This window comes from Chelon labrosus (assembly GCF_963514085.1).
Source record: "Chelon labrosus genome assembly, chromosome: 1".
NCBI lineage: Eukaryota > Metazoa > Chordata > Actinopteri > Mugiliformes > Mugilidae > Chelon > Chelon labrosus.
Window position 1 is genome coordinate 30046607 of NC_140337.1, and position 27774 is coordinate 30074380.

At 40.6% G+C, this 27774-nt stretch overlaps 1 protein-coding gene and 1 long non-coding RNA gene across 3 annotated transcripts; both read right to left on the reverse strand.

The window, feature by feature from the left end:
• Positions 1–246: 246 nt before the first annotated feature.
• Positions 247–1072, reverse strand: LOC311494471. Its single transcript, XR_014699284.1, has 3 exons — positions 969–1072; positions 493–834; positions 247–383 (listed from the first exon to the last, which is right to left on the reverse strand). It is a non-coding gene; the product is annotated as an uncharacterized lncRNA (long non-coding RNA).
• A 2535-nt stretch (positions 1073–3607) lies between these two features.
• Positions 3608–27763, reverse strand: LOC311491058 (uncharacterized protein). 2 transcript variants are annotated; one of them, XM_084548908.1, is made up of 11 exons: positions 27735–27763; positions 27153–27236; positions 25697–25771; positions 25504–25590; positions 13706–13810; positions 13313–13345; positions 12809–12934; positions 10006–10173; positions 7837–8067; positions 5655–5729; positions 3608–5527 (listed from the first exon to the last, which is right to left on the reverse strand). In XM_084548908.1, the coding sequence occupies exons 1-11, from the start codon at positions 27744–27746 to the stop codon at positions 5426–5428; spliced, it is 1098 nt and encodes a 365-aa protein (XP_084405034.1). In that variant the 5' UTR covers positions 27747–27763; the 3' UTR covers positions 3608–5425. The 2 variants fall into 2 exon arrangements, with proteins under 2 accessions (XP_084405034.1, XP_084405033.1); XM_084548907.1 differs by having other exon boundaries at positions 12797–12934.
• Positions 27764–27774: the final 11 nt, after the last annotated feature.

A 27774-nucleotide genomic window follows, 5' to 3' on the forward strand; every position in this document is an offset into this window, starting at 1 on the left:
ACAGAGTTACATGACATTTCTACACAATCACACACAAACTGTGTCAAACTAAAATAATCGCATGGTCCGTTTTCTAAGCGTGTTCTACCTGGAACATGTATGTGAGTCTCTCTGGTCTGGTTGATGCTGTTCTGTTGGACTCTACAGGTGAAGCTGTTGCTGTGTCTCTTGTCCACAGTCACTCTGCTGCTGACAGTATAGAGGTCATCAGGACCTCTGACTGTCTCTGGAGGTCCAGCAGAGAGCAGGTTTCCCTCAGCGTCCAGCCACAACACTTCAGGCTCTGGATACCAGCCTGCAGACTCACACTGTAACACCACTCCTCCTCTGTCTCTGTCCAATCCCTGATAAACTGATGACGGGCGAGGAAACAGGAGCTGAAGCTGAGCACAAGGAAGAAGAAAGGTGTTTTTTTTTAATCAGTGTGAAATCCTTTTCTGGAGGTATACAGAAACAAACAACCCTAAAGATGCTCATCATGTCTTCACTCACCAACGTGTAGCTGAACCAAAGTCTCCTTTTCCAGTGCTGGAATAAAACATCTGTACTGTCCCTCATCAGAGAGTTTCACTTTGGAGAGTTTCAGTGAAATGTTTCCTTTCTTCAGCTCATCAATGAACAGAGATGTTCTCCCCTCAAACAAATCGTGCTTTTGACCAACAAGTTCCTCTCGGGAGCGCCAAACATAAACAAATCTTGGGTCTAGATCTGGTCTCGTCCACTCCAACGTCAAGTCCATAGTGTCTTCAGCAGGCTGCAGGAGACATGGTAAAACCACGTCTTCACCAAGAGTTGCTACTATTGGCTGAGATGAACCAATCAGTTCAGACTGACCTGGAAATCAGAGAGAGTCTGTTTAAATTGTAAAGTGAGTTTATTTCTGCAGACTTGAAAACTGCCTGACAGAACCTGAACCACCTCTGACGTCAGTTTGTGAAAGTTTTCTCCACATTTTTAGTCCAGTTTACCTTTGCAGACGTGTGTTAGAAAAAGATGGAAAACCAACACAGTGAGAGGTGAGAGGTGAAAGGTAAGGTGTAGATCATCCATCTGGAAAAGAATCACGGAGCTCTGGAAGATAAGTGACAAGAAGATAACTGGGCAAAAAATACATTGATTCATTCTCGAACACCGTAAGTATAACAGCAAACCAAAATTTACAAAAAAATAAAACATACACACGGCATCACATCAGTGCTGAATAATCAAACACTTAAAATCCATCCAGTCATGGCTTCTCTTCACTTTCTTTCTCTCGTCTGTGTTCTGGTTTGTGGGATGGAGTTAAAAAGATCTGGCAGTGCCACCGTGGCAGTGTCACACAAGGAATATTATATATAATAAACCATAAAGGCATTCAGACAGGTTACACCAAGGATCAGCAGATGAGACCCTAACCCTGACCCACAACAAGTAATAATAGAGCCAGTTAATGCCAGATACCAGTGGAGAGGTGGACTAACAGAAATGCCTCATGTAAGAGTGCTATCTTGTAAAAGTCATCTCAAAACAGGTAAACTAGGGTTGAACAGGGAAGCAGAGAGGGCCAGTCAACACTTTATTCTCTTGGTTTCTACAAAGCAGAATAAAAAATATCAGTGGAGCCACACATAAACAAAAAGAATATCCTAACCCACGTAGAACAAGTGTTGGAACAAAACTCATCATTAATTGACAGCACAGTACGATCACTGACAGCAGCATTCCAGCACCAACCCCCTAAATATGAAGGCTTTACCAAAGAATATGTCAGTTATTAGTATCAGCTACCTTGTTGGCTCAACTAAACTTAGACTTTAGTCATAAACAAACCTGTGGAGACTTCCTGATTACTGCTTCAGTCACAGCCACTCTACAGATCGTTCCTTGGACTAATCCAAACATTGTTTTATACTTTCACTCTTATAAAATCCCTCAGCTCTCTGCTATGTCTCTGTCTCTGTTACATACCGATCAGGCAGCTGGTTCTGACTCCAGCAGAGGGGGGAGGTTGAGGGACATCTGGAGGACAGGACCCACAAGAGGACGATTGACAGAGGCGCAAATAGATAGACGGAAAACAACTGAATGAGATAAGAAGGAGGAAATGGAGGTGAATGATTCACATACCTGAAACAGGTTGGGTGAGTGCTCAGTGCCAGACGCTGATTGGCTGGACACCCACACCCAGCAAGTCAACCACTAACAGACAGAGTCTCATACTTTCACTTTCGTCTCTTTACAGTGAGTTTAGATGCTGCGTATGTGAACCCTGCTGTCAGGATAGTTTAAGACATTCACATTTGCAGCAAAGATGATGTTTTACATAATTACAAAGATTATCAGTCAGAGTTTATGTGTTTAAATGTGTGGGTACAAACACTCTTAATAACAGACTTCCTGCTCAAAGGACCAAACAATCAATGGTTGTATAATTTTAAACTGTGAATACTGAAATTCGGTTCATAGGTGGATATTTTCTTTCTCACTGACAGAAAGATATTAAATATAATATCTTATCCATGTGACCCTCCTGGCTGTGTTGGAGCCTTGTTCATGTTAGGTTGTGACTCCCTCTAACTCTGACTAACATAGAAGCAGATTCTCCAAAGACTGTAGGACAATTTTGTTACAACACATGAAAATGGACAAAATGTCAGAGTTCCTGTGGAGTGTAGAGTATGGACCCAAGAGAAATGTTTGTACCTCTTGGAGGATTACATACGGATAGTGACCAGAAGTTTCAGACATGTTGAGATGCTTTTTAGACATTTTTGCATGGCCCTGCAAAAGACCCATACAAAAAGAGTTTTACATTTGCGAGAAAAGCTTCATGAGTTTTCAAAAATCCATGAACACTGAACAACAATTCACTGAATTCAGTACAACACAGATGAAAAATGGACATTATATTTTCTAATGACTTTGTGTGATCACATTAGTGTTGGATCTGGTCAATTCACTGAGAAGAGTACTTTATTTTATTTATTTTATTTAACTCGATGGCAAATGCAGTAAAATGAAAACATTCTCACCAGAACTTACAGAATCTCAGAATGGTTTTTATGGCCACGTATGTTTGCACATGAGGAATTTATTATGGTGGCTGGGATAATGAACATGAGACTGAGTTCCATGAACTTTCCTGACCTTTTGAGCATCTTAAGTCAGAGTATATTCAGTAAACAAGAAAAAGACAACGCTACACTTCAGCTAGACTTAATCTCTTGCTGTTTATCTTTATTGTAATCTGTACTGAACACTTTACGTGACTCTGATGTACTGGATGACATTTGTTCCATCAAGCTGGCTTCTTGTTTCCAGTAAGATGTGCTGTATGGGTGTCAGTCATATTTGCATGTAAATACAAATTTATGCTCACATCATTGTGAAGTTTGTGGAGGATATGTATATGTAACTTTCACAAACTTTAACTTTTGGTCTCAGTCTTTATTAAATAACAATTTCCTTAACGATATGTGAGTTTCCAATCCACGATGAAAGACCAAAACATAAGTGGGCACCAAGGTCATGCCGTTCAACCATCCAATTTTTTGCAGTTGTCAGGTCTTAGAAGTGATCTGATCAAATTTAATGTAGACTGGACTCAGTTGTGTACGAGGAATGCTAATTCTCATGTCCATAGAGAGACACCAATTTTGTCTCGCACTAAGCATTTGATAACTTCTGATTGTTCTGGTCTTATGAGTGTGCTGGCAAAAAGATGAAGCAGCTCAAATAAGTTATGTAAGAAGAGATTTATTATAATACAATGATTGAAAATGGCAGCTTTTCATGTTCATGTGGAAACGTCCAAAATATTCTCATTCAAAAGGAGATTTTTATTTTTTTCATCAGCATCGAGTTGACAAGATTCAAACTAAACATCTGGATTTCTATCTCTCCATCAAGGAAAACAGTATATCACATTCTGTATGTTAGCAGTAAAGGTGTTCATTCAGCAGCTCAAACCACCAGATTTTCTTTCATACTCACAAACGCTCATGTAAAATTTCACAAATACAATGAAATGTAGTCTTTGTCTGGAGTGTGTGGATTCTGCAGGAGGAGCTGAGTCGTACTGTTTCTGATGTATAATGTTTTCTTGGTTACAGTAGACAGGAAGACAGGCCAGTCCCTGAAGCTGGTCCGGAGCTGGGAACTGATTATGCTCCAGCAAAGACCCAAATTGTTTGTGGAGGGCTTTATGTGAGCACTGTGGAGAAAATTTGTTCAAAACAATATGGCTCTATTAGTTGGAGGACTGTATTCCATGCAGTATTTTTATTTTTCTCTCTCTCAGTGGAAACACGTCGCACAATGAAATCCCAATGCAATGTTGCACCAGGCTTGTTCAATTGGGAACTATTTCACTGCACGATGACCTGGACTCTGTCTCCCCGCTTCCAGGACTTCAGGTCTTTCCATTTTAGTTCACCAGTGTCAGGATGATGTGGACCACAATAACAACACGAAGGCTTTATAGTGGGACTGTGTGGACTTTAATGAGTTCAGATTCACTTTGAGTGTTATCATGAAAGAGCTGAACTCTGACAGTGTTGCCAGGGAACTGATCTGAGGTATAAATTAATAAAGATTGTTGAGGCTGATCTTCAGGCCAGTGAAGTGAAGATCTCAGCTTGTCTGGAGACTGGGACACTGGACCAGTCAGTCTCAGATGTGGAGAACACAGTTTATTGAGTATTGTAGGTCTACAGCTTCTAAACATGAGTTGCCTCCAGAGAACAACTGGTTTTAGCTTGAAAATCCTTCTCCTTATATTCACCAGAAACTCTTTCCCCTGAGCTGAGCTTTCACATCAGCTCAGCTTTAACATTTTTAGCTTTGTGAACCATCTATGGTTAAAAATCTACTGTGGTCAGGCACTAACAGCCACCCTTCTCATCCATCCTCACTCCACACACCATTATGTTAAAACAGACACAACGAGATCCGTCAGTCTGATCTGACTGAGGGAGATTTATTCTGATGGAATTTGAGACATTTCATGAAAAACAACATTTATCAACAACAACACCAACAAAAATATTCTGTAAATAGAAAAGCTAGATCTTTATTTCTGCATCAACATCTGGTTTTAACTAAACATCAGAAAACAAGGACACTTGTTCCATAGAATCTAAAATACTGACCTCATCCTGTAAAAGTCTTTTAAACAAACCAACGTTCACATCAAACTTGACTAATCCAATAAAATGGAGCCAAGTGTTTCCAGAGACTTTCTCTGCAGTGTGTGGTTTCTGCAGGAAGATCTGAGTCGTGCTGTTTCTCATCTAGAATGTTTGCTGCTTGTTCTGCTTTGTCAGAGAATTCTAAAGATGTGTAGGTTCAGGTTTGATTTCCTCTGACTGGGAGGAGACGACATCCACAGATTAGTCCTTTCACATCAGTCAGCTTCATGTTCTATCAGTCAATCATTCAGAGTTTATTGGTGAAGCATCTCAGTCTTCAGTTTCCTCTCCAGAGTCTCCACTTCTTTCTCAGCTCTTTCTCTTTTCTCCTCCTCCTCTTTCAGCTTCTTCTTCCACTGAGAGTGAAGTCACATAAAGAGACATGATGAGAAACATTTACTTTTATTGAGGAACATGAGAAACTGATTTGGTTAAAAACTACTTCCTTATTATGGAATTAAAAGATTTGGATTAAAGATCAACCTCTGTTTCCAGTTCCTTCACTTTCTTCTCATGTTTCATTTCCTGTTCCTCTTCTTTGTTGATCTGCTTCATTAACTGGTAGAAAGAAGAGATGAAGAGAGATTTCATTTCTGATGAATTCTGTTTAGTGTTTCTCTGAGATGTGATCTAGTCTTGTTCATTATGTTTCCTCTGAGTGGATTTGAATGTTTTCTTTCTGAAGTATTTGTTGAAGTGAATCAACATTTATGTCATTTATTCTGATTGATATAAACTAAATAGTTGTTGGTTCATATTTTATTTGTAATAATACACAAAGCAGTCAGAGGTTAAAGAAGAAAATCCTCTGTGGGATATATAGGTCTGACCAGGATACTTGAACTCCTTCACTTGGAGCTAGTGATGGGAAGTTTGTCTCTTTTCTGAGAGCTGGCTCCTTTATAGCCTAATATTTTAGCCCAACATAGCAAATACCTATGGTTTGTGTGTTGATAAGCCCTTTTGCATTCAATGTTTTTATGAGAAGCCTAATAATTTTCTCATTTTGTGCAGTTATTCTGTTACAAAAGCATTATTATTTTTGTTTTCAATAAAACTGTAATTGTGCAAACAAATGAACAAAACACTGCAATCACATCCACACAAGCAAAAACAGAACCTAACTCAGTAAACAAACAGTAGAAATGTCCTTAGTGTATATTAGCACTGAGAAAAATCAGATGCCTCAGCTTTGATGGGCTGATGGGAATTCTTCTCTCTGTGAGTCTTGTCACATATGGTTTATATGAGACAGAGTAATGTTGATGGTCACAGTTACAAAACTCCCCCAACGCCTCGCCACATGGGCGTTGGAGAAAACCCCTTGATATGCTGAATGTTAAGAGCTGTGTGTTTGGAGCTGACAATAAAGCAGAGTTAAATCAGAGATAAGCCGTCCCTCCATCATTCTACAGTATCTGCCCTGTTCACCACTGTCTGCTGTCTAATAGTTATTCTGTTACACGCTACTACCAAGCTGAGGATTCTGGCTCACTTTGACAGCGTAGCTATGGCGACAGCTCAGAGCATACACAGACCCTAATGATGTAGCCTGACATGTACCTCTCCAGAAATGTAACTACGTGTCACGGCAACACATACAGCAAGAGCTCTGATTGGTCCGCTTGGTAGCAGCGTGTTTCCTCTTTAGTATTTCCGGCTGCTTCTCCATCTCTGCTATTTTCAATTCGATAGTTTTGGATCAATAAAGATGGAACACATGGAGAAAGGTTAACTGAGGAGGTTCAGAGATACAAACATTTGTACGACTCGTCTTGGTTTTTCGGCAAAAGTTTCAGTCGCCATTGTTGAAAGTGAAGCAGGAAGTAGAAACAAATATGAACCCGACTGGCTAAAAAGACACAGCGCCGACAAGTGTTTGGGTGGAGTTGTTACAGAGTGAGCCAGACTGACGAGGGCATAAGTATAAACGGCTCACACCTATGTAGGCTACATACGTAGGTTACAGCGTCTATGTCCCACAGTACCATAAATGAGTCTTGGCTGTTGCCGTAGCTACGGTGTCAAATTGATGCAGAAGCCTAAAGCACCTATGAGTGTTATGAAAGATGGCATTAAATATTATGTGATTTGATTTGTAACTCAGTCAGCCACAGCTTCTCTGTCCTCACATAATGGTATGATCCTGAGGCCTCTCATGTGATTGGCCACATGGTGTGACCATCAAAACAAAGTTCTGCAGTGATGAACAGCAAAAGGAAAAAAACATAGTGGGGAGCCAGCTCTGACTGGATGGGAATCGGCTCTTTTGATCATGACACATCACTACTTGGAGCAGAAACTTATACCTTAAACATTTTTCTTCTGTATCCTAATGAAGTAAATTTGTTTTTGTAACATCATTATCAATATTTAACAGCACCACAAGCTAGTAGGCTTTAGAGTGTAGGAGCTCTAATGTGGCCAGGGACACAAGTTAATTTGGATATTTCCATCAACACCAACAATCAATTGTATATCTCCACCACAGAAGGAGATATACAGTTAGATTTAAATGTCTTCATTTGCTCTTGTCTGTTTCTATTTCTCTATGTCAGACTAAAAAACATGTTTGTCATTTGATCTGAAGGAGGTATTGATATGAAGAATCTACTTTGAACGATGTGTGTGAATCTCTCTCCATGTCTATGAGCTTGTTCTTCACCTCATCTTTTGCCTCCTCCAGCTCTCTGTTTCTGGTGTCCAGCTCTTTCTTTGTGGTCTCCAGCTCTTTCTTTGTGGTCTCCAGCTCTCTTTTTCTTGTGTCCAGCTCTTTCTTTGTGGTCTCCAGCTCTTTGTTTCTGGTCTCCAGCTCTTTGTTTCTGGTCTCCAGGTCCTTCTGCTTCTGTTGTTTCTCCACTTGAAGCTTCCTGTTATCACCAGTTAGTTTTTTCACCTGAGGAGAGAGAAAACAGAAAGAGGAGATGAGATTAACAACAGACCTCCTCCAGACCAGGATACTTGAACTCCTTCACTTGGAGACAGTGATGGGAAGTTCGTCTCTTTTCTGAGAGCTGGCTCTTTTGCCATGACTCCCAAAGAAGAGCTGACTCTTTATTTAGTATCATTTATAGTCTAATATTTTAGCCCAACATAGCAAATACACATGGTTCATGTGTTGATAAGCCCTTTTTGCATTCAATGTTTTTATGAGAAGCCTAATAATTATCTCATTTTGTGCAGTTATTCTGTTACAAAAGCATTATTATTTTTGTTTTCAATAAAACTGTGATTGTGCAAACAAATGAACAAAACACTGCAATCACATCCACACAAGCAAAAACAGAACCTAACTCAGTAAACAAACAGTAGAAATGTCCTTAGTGTAAATTAGCACTGAGAAAAATCAGATGCCTCAGCTTTGATGGGCTGATGGGAATTCTTCTCTCTGTGAGTCTTGTCACATATGGTTTATATGAGACAGAGTAATGTTGATGGTCACAGTTACAAAACTCCCCCAACGCCTCTCCACATGGTCGTTGGAGAAAACCCCTTGATATGCTGAATGTTAAGAGCTGTGTGTTTGGAGCTGACAATAAAGCAGAGTTAAATCAGAGATAAGCCGTCCCTCCATCATTCTACAGTATCTGCCCTGTTCACCACTGTCTGCTGTCTAATAGTTATTCTGTTACACGCTACTACCAAGCTTAGGATTCTGGCTCACTTTGACAGCGTAGCTATGGCGACAGCTCAGAGCATACACAGACCCTAATGATGTAGCCTGACATGTACCTCTCCAGAAATGTAACTACGTGTCACGGCAACACATACAGCAAGAGCTCTGAATGGTCCGCTTGGTAGCAGCGTGTTTCCTCTTTAGTATTTCCGGCTGCTTCTCCATCTCTGCTATTTTCAATTCGATAGTTTTGGATCAATAAAGATGGAACACATGGAGAAAGGTTAACTGAGGAGGTTCAGAGATACAAACATTTGTACGACTCGTCTTGGTTTTTCGGCAAAAGTTTCAGTCGCCATTGTTGAAAGTGAAGCAGGAAGTAGAAACAAATATGAACCCGACTGGCTAAAAAGACACAGCGCCGACAAGTGTTTGGGTGGAGTTGTTACAGAGTGAGACAGACTGACGAGGGCATAAGTATAAATGGCTCACACCTATGTAGGCTACATACGTAGGTTACAGCGTCTATGTCCCACAGTACCATAAATGAGTCTTGGCTGTTGCCGTAGCTACGGTGTCAAATTGATGCAGAAGCCTAAAGCACCTATGAGTGTTATGAAAGATGGCATTAAATATTATGTGATTTGATTTGTAACTCAGTCAGCCACAGCTTCTCTGTCCTCACATAATGGTATGATCCTGAAGCCTCACATGTGATTGGCCACATGGTGTGCCCATCAAAACAAAGTTCTGCAGTGATGGACAGCAAAAGGAAAAAAACATAGTGGGGAGCCAGCTCTGACTGGATGGGAATCGGCTCTTTTGATCATGACATATTACTACTTGGAGCAGAAACTTATACCTTAAACATTTTTCTTCTGTATCCTAATGAAGTAAATTTATTTTTGTAACATCATTATCAATATTTAACAGCACCACAAGCTAGTAGGCTTTAGAGTGTAGGAGCTCTAATGTGGCCAGGGACACAAGTTAATTTGGATATTTCCATCAACACCAACAATCAATTGTATATCTCCACCACAGAAGGAGATATACAGTTAGATTTAAATGTCTTCCTTTGCTCTTGTCTGTTTCTATTTCTCTATGTCAGACTAAAAAACATGTTTGTCATTTGATCTGAAGGAGGTATTGATATGAAGAATCTACTTTGAACGATGTGTGTGAATCTCTCTCCATGTCTATGAGCTTGTTCTTCACCTCATCTTTTGCCTCCTCCAGCTCTTTGTTTCTGGTGTCCAGCTCTTTCTTTGTGGTCTCCAGCTCTTTGTTTCTGGTCTCCAGCTCTTTGTTTCTGGTCTCCAGGTCCTTCTGCTTCTGTTGATTCTCCTCTTGAAGCTTCCTGTTATCACCAGTTAGTTTTTTCACCTGAGGAGAGAGAAAACAGAAAGAGGAGATGAGATTAACAACAGACCTCCTCCAGACCAGGATAGTTGAACTCCTTCACTTGGAGACAGTGATGGGAAGTTCGTCTCTTTTCTGAGAGCTGGCTCTTTTGCCATGACTCCCAAAGAAGAGCTGACTCTTTATTTAGTATCATTTATAGTCTAATATTTTAGCCCAACATAGCAAATACACATGGTTCATGTGTTGATAAGCCCTTTTTGCATTCAATGTTTTTATGAGAAGCCTAATAATTATCTCATTTTGTGCAGTTACTCTGTTACAAAAGCATTATTATTTTTGTTTTCAATAAAACTGTAATTGTGAAATCAAATGAACAAAACACTGCAATCACATCCACACAAGCAAAAACAGAACCAAACTCAGTAAACAAACAGTAGAAATGTCCTTAGTGTATATTAGCACTGAGAAAAATCAGATGCCTCAGCTTTGATGGGCTGATGGGAATTCTTCTCTCTGTGAGTCTTGTCACATATGGTTTATATGAGACAGAGTAATGTTGATGGTCATGGTAGTAAAGTGACAGTAACTCTTTACGGCAGCAGATCAGATGTTTTGTGGGTGTAGTGAACCTCAGTGAAAGGTTGTGAACTCAACCCAGATAGTCTCCTCCCTTAGCTCCTCCTCCTGCCAGGTGCAGTATAAAAGGCTTCAGGCGGCTCAGTGGACTCTTGCTGGTCCCTGGTGGTGGTGGTCTGAGGGTGGCTCATCTGCTGTTCTATTTTCTTCTGTGCTGCTCTTCTTTCTTTTCTTCTGTTGTTTTTTTGTTAGGTTTGATTTTCTCTTTGGACCAGGTCTCTTAAGTTTGTTTAAAGTAGCCTTTTGGTTGATTCCTGATCTTGAGTTGTATGTTTGAGATAATATTTAATTATCAGTTGGGTTGTGGGCTTTTGTTGTGGCTTTTTTGTTGTTTAAGTTTTTTTTGCTTCTTTGTGTTTCAGGGAGTTTTTGTTCCTTTTTGTTAACTTTCAGTGCAGCCTGGGTTTCGTCAGGTGGGACCTGACTCCCGTTGCATGCAAGTCAGCACTGGGGCACCTTTAATGCATGTTTTGTTGTGATTATTTTAGTGTTGTACCCCAGGCCACTGGGAAGTGACTGGTAGTCTGCCTCCCACTGAGGCCCCAGCCCACTGATTTTAGCTATTGGTAATAGTTATCAGAGTTATAGCCTTGTTGTAGCCGGCCTTTTAGATTAGTATTGTTGATAAAATCACTTTTGCCATGCCTTGTGTTATCTTTTCTCCACAGTTCCAGTTTTCTTGGGTTTCATCCCTGATTTATTTAAATTCAATAAAAATGATTTACTTTTATCTACTATCTCTGCTTCCTCAGTCACGGACCTGCGTCCTTAGTCGTTGCATCACATTAGTTTAGTTTTCTGCTTTTTATATCCTGGGGTACAAGTCCCCAGGTCTCCCTTTATCTACCACTGCAAAAACTCCCCCAACGCCTCGCCACATGGTCGTTGGAGAAAACCCCTTGAAATGCTGAATGTTAAGAGCTGTGTGTTTGGAGCTGACAATAAAGTAGAGTTAAATCAGAGATAAGCCGTCCCTCCATCATTCTACAGTATCTGCCCTGTTCACCACTGTCTGCTGTCTAATAGTTATTCTGTTACACGCTACTACCAAGCTTAGGATTCTGGGTCACTTTGACAGCGTAGCTATGGCGACAGCTCAGAGCATACACAGACCCTAAAGACGTAGCCTGACATGCACCTCTACAGAAATGTAACTACGTGTCACGGCGACACATACAGCAAGAGCTGTGATTGGTCTACTTGGTAGTAGCGTATTTCCACGTTAGTATTTCCGGCTGCTTCTCCATCTCTGCTATTTTCAATTTGATAGTTTTGGATCAATAAAGATGGAACACATGGAGAAAGGTTAACTGAGGAGGTTCAGAGATACAAACGTAGGTTACAGCGTCTATGTCCCACAGTACCATAAATGAGTCTTGGCTGTTGCCGTAGCGACGGTGTCAAATTGATGCAGAAGCCTTAAGCACCTATGAGTGTTATGAAAGATGGCATTAAATATTATGTGATTTGATTTGTAACTCAGTCAGCCACAGCTTCTCTGTCCTCACATAATGGTATGATCCTGAGGCCTCTCATGTGATTGGCCACATGGTGTGACCATCAAAACAAAGTTCTGCAGTGATGAACGGCAAAAAAAAAAAAAGAATAGTGGAGAGCCAGCTCTGACTGGATGGGAATCGACGCATGACACATCATTACTTGGTGCAGAAATTTATACCATAAACATTTTTCTGCTGTATCCTAATGAAATAAATTCATTTTGTAACATCATTATCAATATTTAACAGCACCACAAGCTAGTAGGCTTTAGAGTGTAGGAGCTCTAATGTGGCCAGGAACACAATGTAACTGGATATTTCCATCAACACCAACAATCAGTTGTATATCTCCACCATAGAAGGAGATATACAGTTAGATTTAAATGTCTTCCTTTGCTCTTGTCTGTTTCTATTTCTCTATGTCAGACTAAAAAACATGTTTGTCATTTGATCTGAAGGAGGTATTGATATGAAGAATCTACTTTGAATGATGTGTGTGAATAAAATACTTCTCTCTCCACCTCTTCCGTCTTTTTCTTCAGTGCTTCTTTGGTTTTGTCCAGCTCTGTTTTGTTGGTCTCCAGCTCTTTGTTTCTGGTCTCCAGCTCCTCCTCCATCTTCTTCTTCTCCTCCTTTAGTTCATTTATCTGAGTAAAAAGGAGGTGAAGTCCAGATTGTTAACAGTCAGACAGTAACTTGTTCAGAACATATTCTCTGTTATCTACTGTGTGTATTTTAAATGCTGTTTCTTCCTGTAGTTCTATCATTTGACCTGTAGATGGAGCAGAGTTGTGTTTGTGTTTGTCAAACTCCACCAGTAGTTCATTAAGAACAGAGAACTCAGTCTCTCTGAGATTAGAGTCAAATATGTGAAGCTTTCTGTCACTGATCAAATCATTTCTTTACTTCTTTACAACATCAACCTCCTTAGAACATGAAAATGATCTGAAGATTAAATGAAATAGAAACACAATGAAATGAGAACAAACATGTGGCTGGAAAAGAATCTGATAGAAACTACTAACCTCCTTCTCCTTCTGTTTGTTGGAACTAGACGACTGAGAAGAATGAAGAGAGATCAGGAAAGATTATAAATGATGGACATGCAGATTGTATCATAGTTCTTATAATGTGATCACTGAGAAACCTGGAAGACTTGGAAGCAGCAGCTTTGTTTTTCTCCAACTGGAAGAATTTATTAAAGTCAAATAAAAAAGATTTTATCATCACTGATTCTATTTCTTCATGTCAGACTAAACAACACATTTGACATTTAATCTGAAGGACGTATTCATAGAAAAGATTTTAGACTTGTATATCTGGACTCTGGATTTTTCTCTGGATGTTGTTGTTTCTGATGAGAATGATGTGTGTGAATAAAATACTTCTCTCTCCATGTCTATGAGCTTGTTCTTCACCTCATCTTTTATCTCCTCCAGCTCTTTGTTTCTGGTCTCCAGCTCCTCCTGCAGCTGATGATTCTCCTCTTGAAGCTTCCTGTTATCACCAGTTAGTTTTTCCACCTGAGGGGAGAGAAGACAGAAAGAGGAGATGAGATTAACAGACCTCCTCCAGACCAGGATACTTGAACTCCTTCACTTGGCACTAGTGATGCTAAGATGGCGCGACGAGGGTCGCCACGGTGTTTTGGTGCGCTCTACTTTGTTTTGCTTTTTTGCTGGTTAATCCTGTTTTTTGTTGTGTGAGGAACACATACACAAGGGATGACCTGCTAAACATCAGAACTGCAACACCATCAGATTTATTCCCGGATTTTATCGCTCCATCTGGGGATATTTTGGACATATTGGTCAAAGGTGCGCTCACCTTTGCCAATGCAATACGCAGGCGACGACGCAGGAGAGGAAAGCGCGCTGGCGCACTGGTGCGCCTTCGTCAGCGCGGACATCGCACCCCGCTGCCGGGCATTTTCCTCTCTAATGTGCGCTCACTGTGCAACAAAATAGAAGAACTCCAGCTACGGATGAGGAAAAACAGAGATCTTTCTACATCTTCAGTCCTTTGTTTCACCGAGACCTGGCTGAGTGGATTAATACCGGACTCCGCGCTGCAGCTGGAAGGATTCCAACTCTTCAGAGCGGATCGCCGCACAGCTCTCTGGCAAGACGAAAGGTGGAGGTCTGTGTTTTTACATAAACTGTAGCTGGTGTACCGACGTGACAGTGATCCAGCAGTACTGTTCCCCGGACTTGGAATCACTTTTCATAAACTGCAAACCCTTTTACTCCCCCCGCGAGTTTTCTTCATTCATTCTGGTCGGTGTTTACATTCCGCCGGCAGCCAACGTCCATGACGCACAGCGCGCGCTGGCCGACCAGATTCTACACGTGGAGAAAACTCACCCGGACTCCTTACTTATTGTCCTCGGTGACTTTAACAAGGGAAATCTCTCCCACGATCTCCCTAAATATAAACAGTTTATCAGCTGTCCCACCAGGGAAGACAGAACTTTGGACCACTGCTACACCACAGTCAAAGATGCATTTCACGCTGTCCCCCACTGGGAGAATCGGACCATGTCATGATCCACCTGATTCCAGCGTATAGACAGAAACTTAAAATCTGTAAACCTGCTGTGAGGACATGTAAGATGTGGACCAGTGAAGCTGTGGACCGCTTAAGGGCATGTTTGGACTGTACTGACTGGGACACTTTCAAGGCGGCAACAAACAGTTTGGATGAGTACACAGAAGCAGTGACGTCATACATCAGCTTCTGTGAGGACTGCTGTATTCCAACACGCACCAGGGTGAGTTATAACAATGACAAACCCTGGTTCACAGCCAAACTCAGGCACCTCAGGTTGGAGAAGGAGAAGGCATTCAGGAGTGGAGACATAGAGAAATTCAAAGAGTCAAAGTACAAGTTTAGCAAAGCAGTGAGGGAAGCTAAACGACAGTACTCAGAAAAGCTGCAGAGCCAGTTTGCAGCCAACGACTCGAGCTCTGTCTGGAGGGGCTTCAAGAACATCACCAACTACAAGCCCAAACCCCCCCACTCTGTGAACGACTCACGCCTGGCCAACAACCTGAATGAATACTTGTGCCGCTTTGAAAGACAATGGGACAGTACCACGACCACCACCCCCCACGATGACACCTCTCCCACCAGCACTGGTATCTGTGAAACCTCACAGGCCCTCACACCAGTGCCCCCCTCCTCCCCGACAACAACAATGGCCAAGGCTCCTTCACAGCCGGTGGTCTCAGAGCCTCCCTCCTCCATCTCACCTCTCACCATCCTGGAGAAGGACGTGAAGAGGCTGTTTACGAGGCAGAACCCCCGCAAGGCTGCTGGACCAGACGCTGTGTCTACATCCACCTTGAAGCACTGTGCTGATCAACTGTCTTCAGTGTTCACGGATATCTTCAACATCTCACTGAAGTCATGTCACGTGCCAGCTTGCTTCAAGGCCTCCACCATCATCCCAGTTCCCAAAAAGCCAAGGACTACTGGACTCCATGACTACCGCCCTGTTGCCCTGACATCGGTTGTGATGAAGTCTTGTGCTTTCCCACCTTAAGGACTTAACAGACCCATTCCTGGACCCCCTGCAGTTCGCCTACAGATCAAACAGATCTGTGGATGACGCTGTCAACCTGTCCCTCCATCTCATCCTCCAGCACCTGGACTCCCCCCAGATCATATGCCAGGGTCCTGTTTGTGGATTTCAGCTCGGCCTTCAACACGGTCGTTCCATCTCTACTACAGGACAAACTCTCCCAGCTGACCGTGCCTGACTCCATCTGCAGGTGGATCACAGACTTCCTGTCTGACAGGAGGCAGCATGTGAGGCTGGGAAGACACATCTCAGACTCCCGTACCATCAGCACGGGTTCCCCTCAAGGCTGTGTCCTTTCTCCTCTGCTCTTCTCCCTGTATACCAGCAGCTGCACCTCCAGTCACGAGTCTGTCAAGCTCCTGAAGTTTGCGGATGACACCACCCTCACCGGCTACAGGAAGAACACAGCCCCACTCCTCCCCATCATCCTGTGTGACTCTACAGTCAACACTGTGGAGTCCCTCCGTTTCCTGGGCACCATCATCTCCCAGGACCTCAAATGGGAGCTGAACATCAGCGCCCTAATTAAAAAAGCACAGCAGAGGATGTACTTCCTGCGGCAGCTGAAGAAATTCAACCTGCCAAAGACAATGATGGTTCACTTCTACACTGCCATCATTGAGTCCATCCTCACCAACTCCATCACCACCTGGTATGCTGCAGCCTCTGCTAAGGACAAGAGCAGACTGCAGCGTGTCATTCGCTGTGCAGAGAAGGTGATTGGCTGCAATCTGAAGTCTCTCGACGAGCTGTACGCTTCCAGGACTCTGAAGCAGCTAAGATTGTGGCTGATCCCTCTCACCCTGGACACGGACTATTTAACAGACTCCCCTCTGGCAGACGGCTGCGATCCATCGAGTGTAGGACGACTCGCATGGCGAACAGTTTTTTTCCAACTGCAGTCCGTCTGCTGAACAATGCCAAGCCCCCCCCATGAACACATCAAACTCACTACCTCACTACCACAGTTCTGGTGGAATATATATATATATATATACTGTGTATATATTTTTGCATGTTTTTGTATTTGTGTATTTTTTGTATTTTTGTATTTTATATATAGTTTCTATATTTATTTTATTTTATTTTATTTTACTTTATGCGTACCAACACCAAGGCAAATTCCTTGTATGTACAAACATGCTTGGCAATAAAGTCTTTTCTGATTCTGATTCTGATTCTGATAAGCCCTTTTTGCCCATTTTGCATTCAGTGTTTTTTTTGCATTCAAGCCTAATAATTATCTCATTTTGTCCAGTTATTCTGTTACAAAAGCATTATTATTTTTGTTCTCATTCATTCATCTTCTGCAACCGCTTATTCCTGTTAATGGTCGTAGGGTCTGCTGGAGCCTATCCCAGCTGTCATCAGGCGAGAGGCGAGGTACACCCTGGACAGGTCTCCAGTCTATCATAGAGTAACACAGACAGACACTCACACCTACGGCCAATTTAGAATCACCAATGAACCTAACCAGCATGTCTCTGGACAGTGGGAAGAAGCTGGAGAACCTGGAGAGAACCCACGCAGACACAGGGAGAACATGCAAACTCCACACAGAAAGGAAACAGTTGGTCAAAGGATTGGAACCTGGGACCTTCTCGGTGTGAGGCATCAGTGCTAACCACCTTGCCACTGTGCCACCGTTTTTGTTCTCAATAAAACTGTAATTGTGCAAACAAATGAACAAAACACTGCAATCACATCCACACAAGCAAAAACAGAACCAAACTCAGTAAACAAACAGTAGAAATGTCCTTAGTGTATATTGGCATTAAGATGGCCGCAGCGTGAGGGAGCGCAACACAGGCGTGTCTGCTTTCTTAATGTAGCTCGACAAACTATCCTTCTAGTGCTACACATACCTCTGTCATATCGTAGTGGGTAAAGTCCTGCTTTCTCTTCTGCTTATTGTTGTTTGGCACACTGTTTGGATAACACTAAAACCGCAAACAATGGCAGCGGATCAACAAAGCTCGATCTCCCTACAAACTTTGTGGGACGGCATACAACAGATCAAGATTGAAATGTTCGCTCATCTCGATGCAAAGGTTGATCCAATCCAAACAAAACTGTGCAATATTCAGGTGTCTCTGGACACTCTTGGAGAACATGTTTCTTCACTGGAGCATCGTGTTGGAGCAAATGAGGACGACATTACAAATCTCAGCAAGCTGACCAAGGAGCTAACTAAGGACAATGCCTACCTGATGGACAAGATCCAGGACCTGGAGAACCGAAGCAGAGCCTCTAACCTTCGTTTTGTGGGGATTCCTGAATCCGCGGAGGCCCGTGATACTCTTGGATTCATGTCCAAGCTAATCCCACACCTGCTTGGCCCGGAAAACTTTCCCACTCCCCCGGTCATTGAGCGGGCGCACCGCACACCTACGCTCCGCCACAATGACAGAGCAGGTACAAGACCCATCCTGATCAAACTCCTCGATTTCCAGGATAAGGTGAAAATCCTTCGTCTTGCCAGAGTGAAGAAAGAGCTGGTGTTTCAAGGTAATCGAATACATATATATCCTGACTTCAGTGCTGAACTCGTGAAGAAACGCCGCTCTTTTGATCCCGTTAAACGGCGACTCCGTGAGTTAAATCTAAAATACTCTCTCCGGTATCCGTCCACTTTAAGTGTCATTGTAGATGGGAAACCACAGCTGTTTACCTGTCACCGAGCCGCTGAAGCTGCTTTCATGATTCCTTCAAACTCTCCTGTGATTCCTATGAATTCTTCCTCATAACTTTCCTCATAAGGAAAGGTACATCGAGCCACAAGTAACGTTGCAGCTTCTGCAGTCATTATTTAATGATCAGAACTCCTGCTTCGATTGTGTCAATGTGGCGTGACATTGATTTATTTGATTTTTGAACTTATTCACCTGTATCCATGGATCTTCCTCGCTGGCTTGTTTTTTTTTTTTTTTTTTTTTTTTTTTTTCATTCATTTTATTTCGGCTACCTGACGTAAACTGTGTTGATGTTTACACCTGGCTGTCATCCGGTAGTCGTAAAACAGAACTGTCGTAACGCCAGTTGTTTTCAGTTTCACCGACAGCGGACAGGCGCGGAGCTATTGTCACCATTTTTTTTTTCTCTCTCCTTACGTTTTGATGCAGAACAACCTGTTTGCAGACTATTCTTGGTCTTTGTCCCTCTCACGGAGATGCCTTGGCCTTGGATGGCTGGGGCTGCCGGGTCATCGTCAATGTTTTTTGTGTTCTTGTTTGTTTTGTGTCTCTGTGTTTTGTGTATCAGTTTTTTGTGCTATATTATCACAACCCTCTATATCTTTTTTTTTGATTATCTAATCTGCCTAGCCTTGAATAGTGCTGCTATTCATACAAACCTCAACGTTACTGAATAATATTAAAGGTTTAAAAATCATCCATCTGAATATCAGAAGTCTTGTGCCAAAAATTGATTTATTGCGTGCATGGGTAGTCCAACACAATCCTAATATTATTACTCTGTCTGAAACATGGCTCAATAGTAACATCTCTGACAACGAAATAAAACTCGAAAACTATGTACTATACAGAGCCGATAGAGGCTCCAGGGGAGGTGGTGTGGCTACTTATGTCTCCTCTAATTTAGTTGTAGAGCGAATTACACCTACAGTTACACCAATACATTTTGAATGCCTTTTTGTTAAAATCATATTTCATCAGAATAAATATATTACTGTTGGTAATGTGTATAGACCACCCTCTGCCCCTGTAGAGTCTTCCAAGTGTTTGATGTCTACCTTTGATTCTATCTCTTCTAAAAATGAAATGATTATTCTAGGTGATTTTAACAAAAACTGGCTAGACAAGTCTTCTGTTAAAGACAAAAATAACTTTGAAAATCTTAATTTAACACAACTCATTAAGGAACCCACTCGAATTACTCCTCACTCCCAGTCCCTGCTTGATTGGATACTTGTCACTCATCCTGAAAGATTTATTGAAGCTGGTATTTTGTCAGACTGTTTTAGTGATCACTCATTTATCTATTGTGTATGGAAAATTAAAATTCCAAAAACACCACCAAAATTAATCAAAATTAGACAACATAAGAAAATTAATATTGACTTATTTATTAATGATTTAATCGCAATTAATTGGGACAGGTATCAGCTAATACCAACTGCTCAGGATGCTTGGGACTTTCTATACTCTGAGTTCACACAAGTAGTAGACAAACATGCACCATGGAAAACCTCTAAGGTCAAGGGACGACATCTTCCCTGGATAAATGCTGATCTTTTAAGCCTTTTCAGACAGAGGGACAAGGCTTGGGCTAAATTCCGGCGGACAAGGGAAAATGCTGACTGGGAAACATACAGGAAACTAAGAAATATCTCCAAGACAATGACCCGCAACGCAAAATCTGATTATTATAAGGAATGTCTTTCCAATAATTTTAAAAATCCCAAGCAATTTTGGAACAGTATAAAAACCATAATAAATACTTCTGATAAAAGCCCTATTAATAAAATACGTGATGGTAATACGATAATTCATGATCCCTTTTTAATTGCTAAAGTGTTCAGTCAGCATTTTTCCACAGTCTGTTCTGACTTAATATCTGATTTTTCTTACAATTATTGTTCTAATAATATCTCTGTCTGTCATAGCACCTTCTCATTTACTAAAATCACACCTCAAGAAGTTCAGAATGCTATTAAACAACTTAGTCTGAGTAGTGGTGCTGGCCTTGATGGGATGGAATCAAGGTATATTAAATTGGCTTCCCATATCCTTATGTTTCCTCTTGCCGATTTGTTCAATCTGTCTTTTGCTACCTGTGAGATACCAACTATGTGGAAACATTCACGAATCACGCCAATACATAAAGGTGGTGATATCCTTGATCCAAACAATTATAGACCAATATCAATAATTTGTACTGTCGCAAAAGTATTTGAAAAATTAATTTTTAATCAAATATCCCACTATCTCAAAACAAATAATATCCTGTCACCTTTTCAGTCTGGGTTCAGACCTAACCACTCAACAACCACTGCACTGGTAAAATTGACTAATGATATATTTTCAGCATCTGACTTTGGTAATCTCGCAGGAGCTATTTTTATTGACTTGAAGAAGGCCTTCGATTTGGTTGACCATTATTTACTCTTAGACAAGCTTCATGCAATTGGTTTTTCACAAAGTGTACTTCTTTGGTTTAATTCCTATTTGCATAATAGAAAGCAATGTGTTGTTCTTCAAGGATCTAAGTCTGATTTATTTGTTCAACAGAGAGGTGTACCCCAAGGTTCGACACTTGGTCCTCTTCTTTTCTCTGTTTTCATCAATGATCTTCCTTTAATTTGTTCTAATACTTCAGCTCAGCTATATGCAGATGATACTGTCATCTATATCTCTAAATCAAATATTTTACAGATACAGAATGCCCTTCAATCAGACTTTGATGCTGTGCAAAACTGGCTGTCATCTAACAGATTGCTGCTTAATAAAACTAAAACTTACTCCATGGTCTTTGGTACAAAACATAACCTAAAAATGAAACCTAATAACTTAATCATAACATGTAATGATGGTATGAATCTGCATAGAGTTGAACAATTCAAATATCTAGGATTATGGCTTGACTCAGAACTTACTTTCAAACCTCATATAGACTATATTCTTCGTAAAATCAACTTTGGTATCAGTGTTTTATTTCGATCCAAGAACTGTTTTACGCTTAATGTTCGAAAGAAACTTGCCTCACAACTTATTTTACCTTTTTTTGATTATGCTGACGTAATATATCTAAATGCATCCAAAACCAATCTTCTACCCCTTAACACAGCATATAACAGTCTTTGTAGATTTGCTCTTGGTTGTTCTTTTTACACTCATCACTGTACCATGTATAATACACTCAAATGGCCCTCACTCAGTATAAGAAGACATAATCACTGGTTACACTTTATTTTTAAATGTATACATTGCAATTATCCTGCTTATTTAAAACAATTTTTGATTCCATATTCCACAACATATCAATTACGGCACTCATCCCAGTACTTTTTCCTTATTCCTACAGTGAACAAAACAATTGGTAAAAGAGCATTTATGTTTAAAGCGCCATCAGACTGGAATAATCTTCCGTTAAACATACGCTCATTGACTTCTTTTCATAGGTTCAAATTTTCCTTGTCTTCTTATTTTGAGTTAAATTGCACATGTTTCCGATGATGTTATATCAATATTATTTGTAACACACTGTAACTTTAATTCGCAACATTATGTTATTATTATACTTTTTATTTTACTAGGCTACTGCTATGGCCATTTGTGGCCATCGAGAGGTTGTGCTTATTCTTATTCTTTTACTTATTTTTTTTATGTTTGTGTTGATGTCCGTTGTCTTTGTCGTTATATGTCTGTAGATTGTTGATTGTGTTTTGTCTCTTTATTTTTTGGTTGTAATGTATTTTAGGACCCCCTCGAAAACGAGAGGATTCCTCTCAAGGGGTTTATCCTATTAAATAAAATTTCTGATGATTAAGAAAAATCAGATGCTTCAGCTTTGATGGGCTGATGGGAATTCTTCTCTCTGTGAGTCTTGTCACATATGGTTTATATGAGACAGAGTAATGTTGATGGTCATGGTAGTAAAGTGACAGTTACTCTTTACGGCAGCAGATCAGGGCCCGTATTCCTAAAGATTCTTAGCGCTAAGAGTTGCTCCTAGTGGCCAACTTCTAAGAAAATTCTTAGAATCGTGACGTTTCCCTCTCAAAGTTAGGAGTAGCTCCTAGTAAAGATAAAAGCTATTCCTAAAGAATCTTAGCTCTTAAGAGTACTCCTAAGGTGAGATCTGCTAAGAGCAGGGAGGAGGACTTTTAGGAGCCTTAGGAATTTCTTAAGCAGAGGAGAAAATGTCTGAAAGAAGAGGCAGGAGAGATATTCTCCAAGCACAGAATGACAATCAAGCTTGTTACAATCGCAATACAGTGGTCCCTCGTTTATCGCGGGAGTTACGTTCTAAAAATAACCCGCAATAGGCGAAATCCGCGAAGTAGTCAGTTTCATTTTTTACAATGATTATAAATGTTTTACGGTTGCAAAACCCCTCACTACACACTTTATACACTTTTCTCAATAACTTACAAACATACCGCACTTCAGTCACACTGCCAGCGATCAAAGATACTGTATATGTAAATTTGGCAAGCTGAACGCATTCTGTACTGTACAAGAGACACCGTACGAGGAGATTGATTGACAATGGTCTACAGTCCCTTAGCCAATCAGGATGCAAAAAACAATGCGCTGTAAAAAAAAAAAAAAAAAGAAAAGAAAATAAGCACGCAAAATTGCACTAAAAAAGTCCGCGAGGCCGCGAAAGGTGAACCGCGTTATAGCGAGGGACAACTGTATCATCGGAAATGAAAGCCATCACAACACTGAGGTATTTAGCAACAGGAAAAATTCAAAAATGCAACAATGCAGCAGTGATGACTTTGGGCCAAATCTACTCTAAACACTTTTATTCTCATTGACCAGTTGATCCAGAAGCAAACACTGTTCCTCTGTCCAGTTGGGTTTCCTACTTCATTTCTTCTCCATTGCTGTTCGGTTTGTGGAAGATTTGAACATCAACTAACACTGCTTCTTCTAGACCGGTTAGCAATCACAGAAATTGATGAAAGCTGAGACATTTTACCCTCGTTAATACCAAATGGGTGAAGTGCAAAATGTTACCAGCATGGTAAATGAATGAAAGCAAATAAATAGAACTATCAGCATGTGAATACTGTGGTGGTGGCCTGAGTTTAATCACACATTTTATAGGATACTTTTTAAAGTACGTACTATTTATTTATTTTTATGTAAAGTATTATTTATAATTATACAGTCTTCATAGAGATTAGATTCTGTTATTAAGTCTATTAATTTGACGTCTATTCTAGGCCAATTATCACCAAAAGCGTATTTTTATCTAGCTTTTAGGATCAACCAATCACACCTCTTGAAATGATGACTCACACCTAGCAACGGGGTCAACCACACCTCCTCACTAAGATAAGAGTTTCTGTCCATTCCTTGCTCAGAGTTCTCTGAGAATTTTCTGGAATCACTCCTAAGCTAAGACTCCTAGCTAGGAATTTTTAGGCTAAGATAGGAGCTCTCTTAGAGGATTCTTAGAATCTTTAGGAATACGGGCCCAGATGTTTTGTGGGTGTAGTGAACCTCAGTGAAAGGTTGTGAACTCAACCCAGATAGTCTCCTCCCTTAGCTCCTCCTCCTGCCAGGTGCAGTATAAAAGGCTTCAGGTGGCTCAGTGGACTCTTGCTGGTCCCTGGTGGTGGTGGTCTGAGGGTGGCTCATCTGCTGTTCTGTTTTCTTCCGTGCTGCTCTTCTTTCTTTTCTTCTGTTGTTTTTTTGTTAGGTTTGATTTTCTCTTTGGACCAGGTCTCTTAAGTTTGTTTAAAGTAGCCTTTTGGTTGATTCCTGGTCTTGAGTTGTATGTTTGAGATATTGTTTAATTATCAATTGCGTTGTGGGCTTTTGTTGTGGCTTTTTTGTTGTTTAACTTTTTTTTCCTTCTTTGTGTTTCAGGGAGTTTTTGTTTCTTTTTTTTAACTTTCAGTGCAGCCTGGGTGTCGTCAGGTTGGACCTCACTCCCGTTGCGTGCAAGTCGGCACTGGGGCACCTTTAATGCATGTTTTGTTGTGATTATTTTAGTGTTGTACCCCAGGCCACTGGGAAGTGACTGGTAGTCTGCCTCCCACTGAGGCCCCAGCCCACTGATTTCAGTTACTGGTAATAGTTATCAGAGTTATAGCCTTGTTGTAGCCGGCCTTTTAGATTAGTATTGTTGATAAAATCACTTTTGTCATGCCTTGTGTTAACTTTTCTCCACAGTTCCAGTTTTCTTCCCTGATTTATTAAAATTCAATAAAAATGATTTACTTTTATCTACTATCTCTGCTTCCTCAGTCACGGACCTGCGTCCTTAGTCGTTGCATCACATTAGTTTAGTTTTCTGCTTTTTATATCCTGGGGTACAAGTCCCCAGGTCTCCCTTTATCTAACGTTGCAAAAACTCCCCCAACGCCTCGCCACATGGGCGTTGGAGAAAACCCCTTGATATGCTGAATGTTAAGAGCTGTGTGTTTGGAGCTGACAATAAAGCAGAGTTAAATCAGAGATAAGCCGTCCCTCCATCATTCTACAGTATCTGCCCTGTTCACCACTGTCTGCTGTCTAATAGTTATTCTGTTACACGCTACTACCAAGCTGAGGATTCTGGGTCACTTTGACAGCGTAGCTACGGCGACAGCTCAGAGCATACACAGACACTAATGACGTAGCCTGACATGCACCTGTCCAGAAATGTAACTACGCGCCACGGCGTCAGACCACAAGAGCTGTGATTGGATATTTCCATCAACACCAACAATCAATTGTATATCTCCACCATAGAAGGAGACATACAGTTAGATTTAAATGTCTTCCTTTGCTCTTGTCTGTTTCTATTTCTCTATGTCAGACTTAAAAACATGTTGGTCATTTGATCTGAAGGAGGTATTGATGTGAAGAATCTACTTTGAATGATGTGTGTGAATAAAATACTTCTCTGAAATCATGAAAATGTTTTGATGATTCTCAGGTGAAAGAGACAAACCTCAGTCTTCAGTTTCCTCTCCAGAGTCTCCACTTCTTTCTCAGCTCTTTCTCTTTTCTTCTCCTCCTCTTTGAGCTTCTTCTCATTCTGAGAGTGAAGTCACATAAAGAGACATGATGAGAAACATTTACTTTTATTGAGGAACAAACTACTTCCTTATTATGGAATTAAAAGATTTGCATTAAAGATCAACCTCTGTTTCCACCTCCTTCATGTCCTTCTCATGTTTCTTTTCCTGTTCCTTTTCTTTCTTGATCTGCTTCATTAACTGGTAGAAAGAAGAGATGAAGAGAGATTTCATTTCTGATGAATTCTGTTTAGTGTTTCTCTGAGATGTGATCAAGTCTTGTTCATGATGTTTCCTCTGAGTGGATTTGAATGTTTTCTTTCTGAAGTATTTGTTGAAGTGAATCAACATTTATGTCATTTACTCTGATTTATATGAACTAAATACTTTTTGGTTCATATTTTCTTTGTAATAATACATAAAGCAGTCAGAGGTTAAAGAAGAAAATCCTCTGTGGGATACTTAGGTCTGACCAGGATACTTGAACTCCTTCACTTGGAACTAGTGATGGGAAGTTCAGCTCTTTTCTTTATTCACTATCATTTATAGCCTAATATCTTATCCCAGCACAGCAAATACACATGGTTTGTGTGTTGATAATGTTCAATGTTTTTCACTCTTTTTATGAGAAGCCTAATAATTATCTCATTATCTCATTTACAAACATATGTACGACTCGTTTTGGTTGAAATTTCAGCAAAAGTTTCAGTCGCCATTGTTGAAAGTGAAGCAGGAAGTAGAAACAAAAATGAACCCGACTGGCTAAAAAGACACAGCGCCGTCTAGTGTTTGGGTGGAGTTGTTACAGAATGAGACAGACTGACGAGGGCATAAGTATAAATGGCTCACACCTATGTGGGCTACATACGTAGGTTACAGCGTCTATGTCCCACAGTACCATAAATGAGTGTTGACTGTTGCCGTAGCTACGGTGTCAAATTGATGCAGAAGCCTAAAGCACCTATGAGTGTTATGAAAGATGGCATTAAATATTATGTGATTTGATTTGTAACTCAGTCAGCCACAGCTTCTCTGTCCTCACATCATGGTATGATCCTGAGGCCTCACATGTGATTGGCCACATGGTGTGCCCATCAAAACAAAGTTCTGCAGTGATGAACAGCAAAAAGAAAAAACATAGTGGGGAGCCAGCTCTGACTGGATGGGAATCGGCTCTTTCGATCATGACACATCATTACTTGGAGTAGAAACTTATACCATAAACATTTTTCTTTTTTTATCCCAATGAAGTAAATTTCTTTTTGTAGCATCATTATCAATATTTAACAGCACCACAAGCTAGTAGGCTTTAGAGTGTAGGAGCTCTAATGTGGCCAGGGACACAATTTAATTTGGATATTTCCATCAACACCAACAATCAGTTGTATATCTCCACCATAGAAGGAGATAAACAGTTAGATTTAAATGTCTTCCTTTGCTCTTGTCTGTTTCTATTTCTCCATGTCAGACTTAAAAACATGTTTGTCATTTGATCTGAAGGAGGTATTGATATGAAGAATCTACTTTGAATGATGTGTGAATAAAATACTTCTCTCTCCATGTCTATGAGCTTGTTCTTCACCTCATCATTTATCTCCTTCAGCTCTTTGTTTCTGGTCTCCAGCTCCTTCTCCAGCTTCTTCTTCTTCTCCTTTAGTTCATTTATCTGAGTAAAAAGGAGGTGAAGTCCAGATTGTTAACAGTCAGACAGTAACTTGTTCAGAACATATTCTCTATTATCTACTGTGTATATTTTAAATGCTGTTTCTTCCTGTAGTTCTATCATTTGACCTGTAGATGGAGCAGAGTTGTGTTTGTGTTTGTCAAACTCCACCAGTAGTTCATTAAGAACAGAGAACTCAGTCTCTCTGAGATTAGAGTCAAATATGTGAAGCTTTCTGTCACTGATCAAATCATTTCTTTGTCTGTTCATCCAGCAGGTGGTCTACATCATACCAGTCTATTCTAGTTAGGAGATAGGACAGAGTATTCTGGCTAGAACATAGTCAGACCTTCTGACCTTCTACCAAGCAGAGAGAAGATGTTGACCACCAACATCAACATCCTTAGAACATGAAAATGATCTGAAGATTAAATTAAATAGAAACACATTGAAATGAGAACAAACATGTGGCTGGAAAAGAATCTGATAGAAACTACTAACCTCCTCCTCCATCCGTCTGTAGCAACTAGATGGCTGAGAA

Bases quoted from the DNA above. Each gene is read 5' to 3' on its own strand.
- LOC311491058 (XM_084548907.1), bottom strand. The intron at 25,591-25,696 runs GTTGATCTTTAA...CTTCACTCTCAG, and splicing joins TGAAGGAGGTGGAAACAGAG to AATGAGAAGAAGCTCAAAGA. The intron at 5,730-7,836 runs GTGAAGAACAAG...TCTTTCTACCAG, and splicing joins TGGAGGAGGCAAAAGATGAG to TTAATGAAGCAGATCAACAA.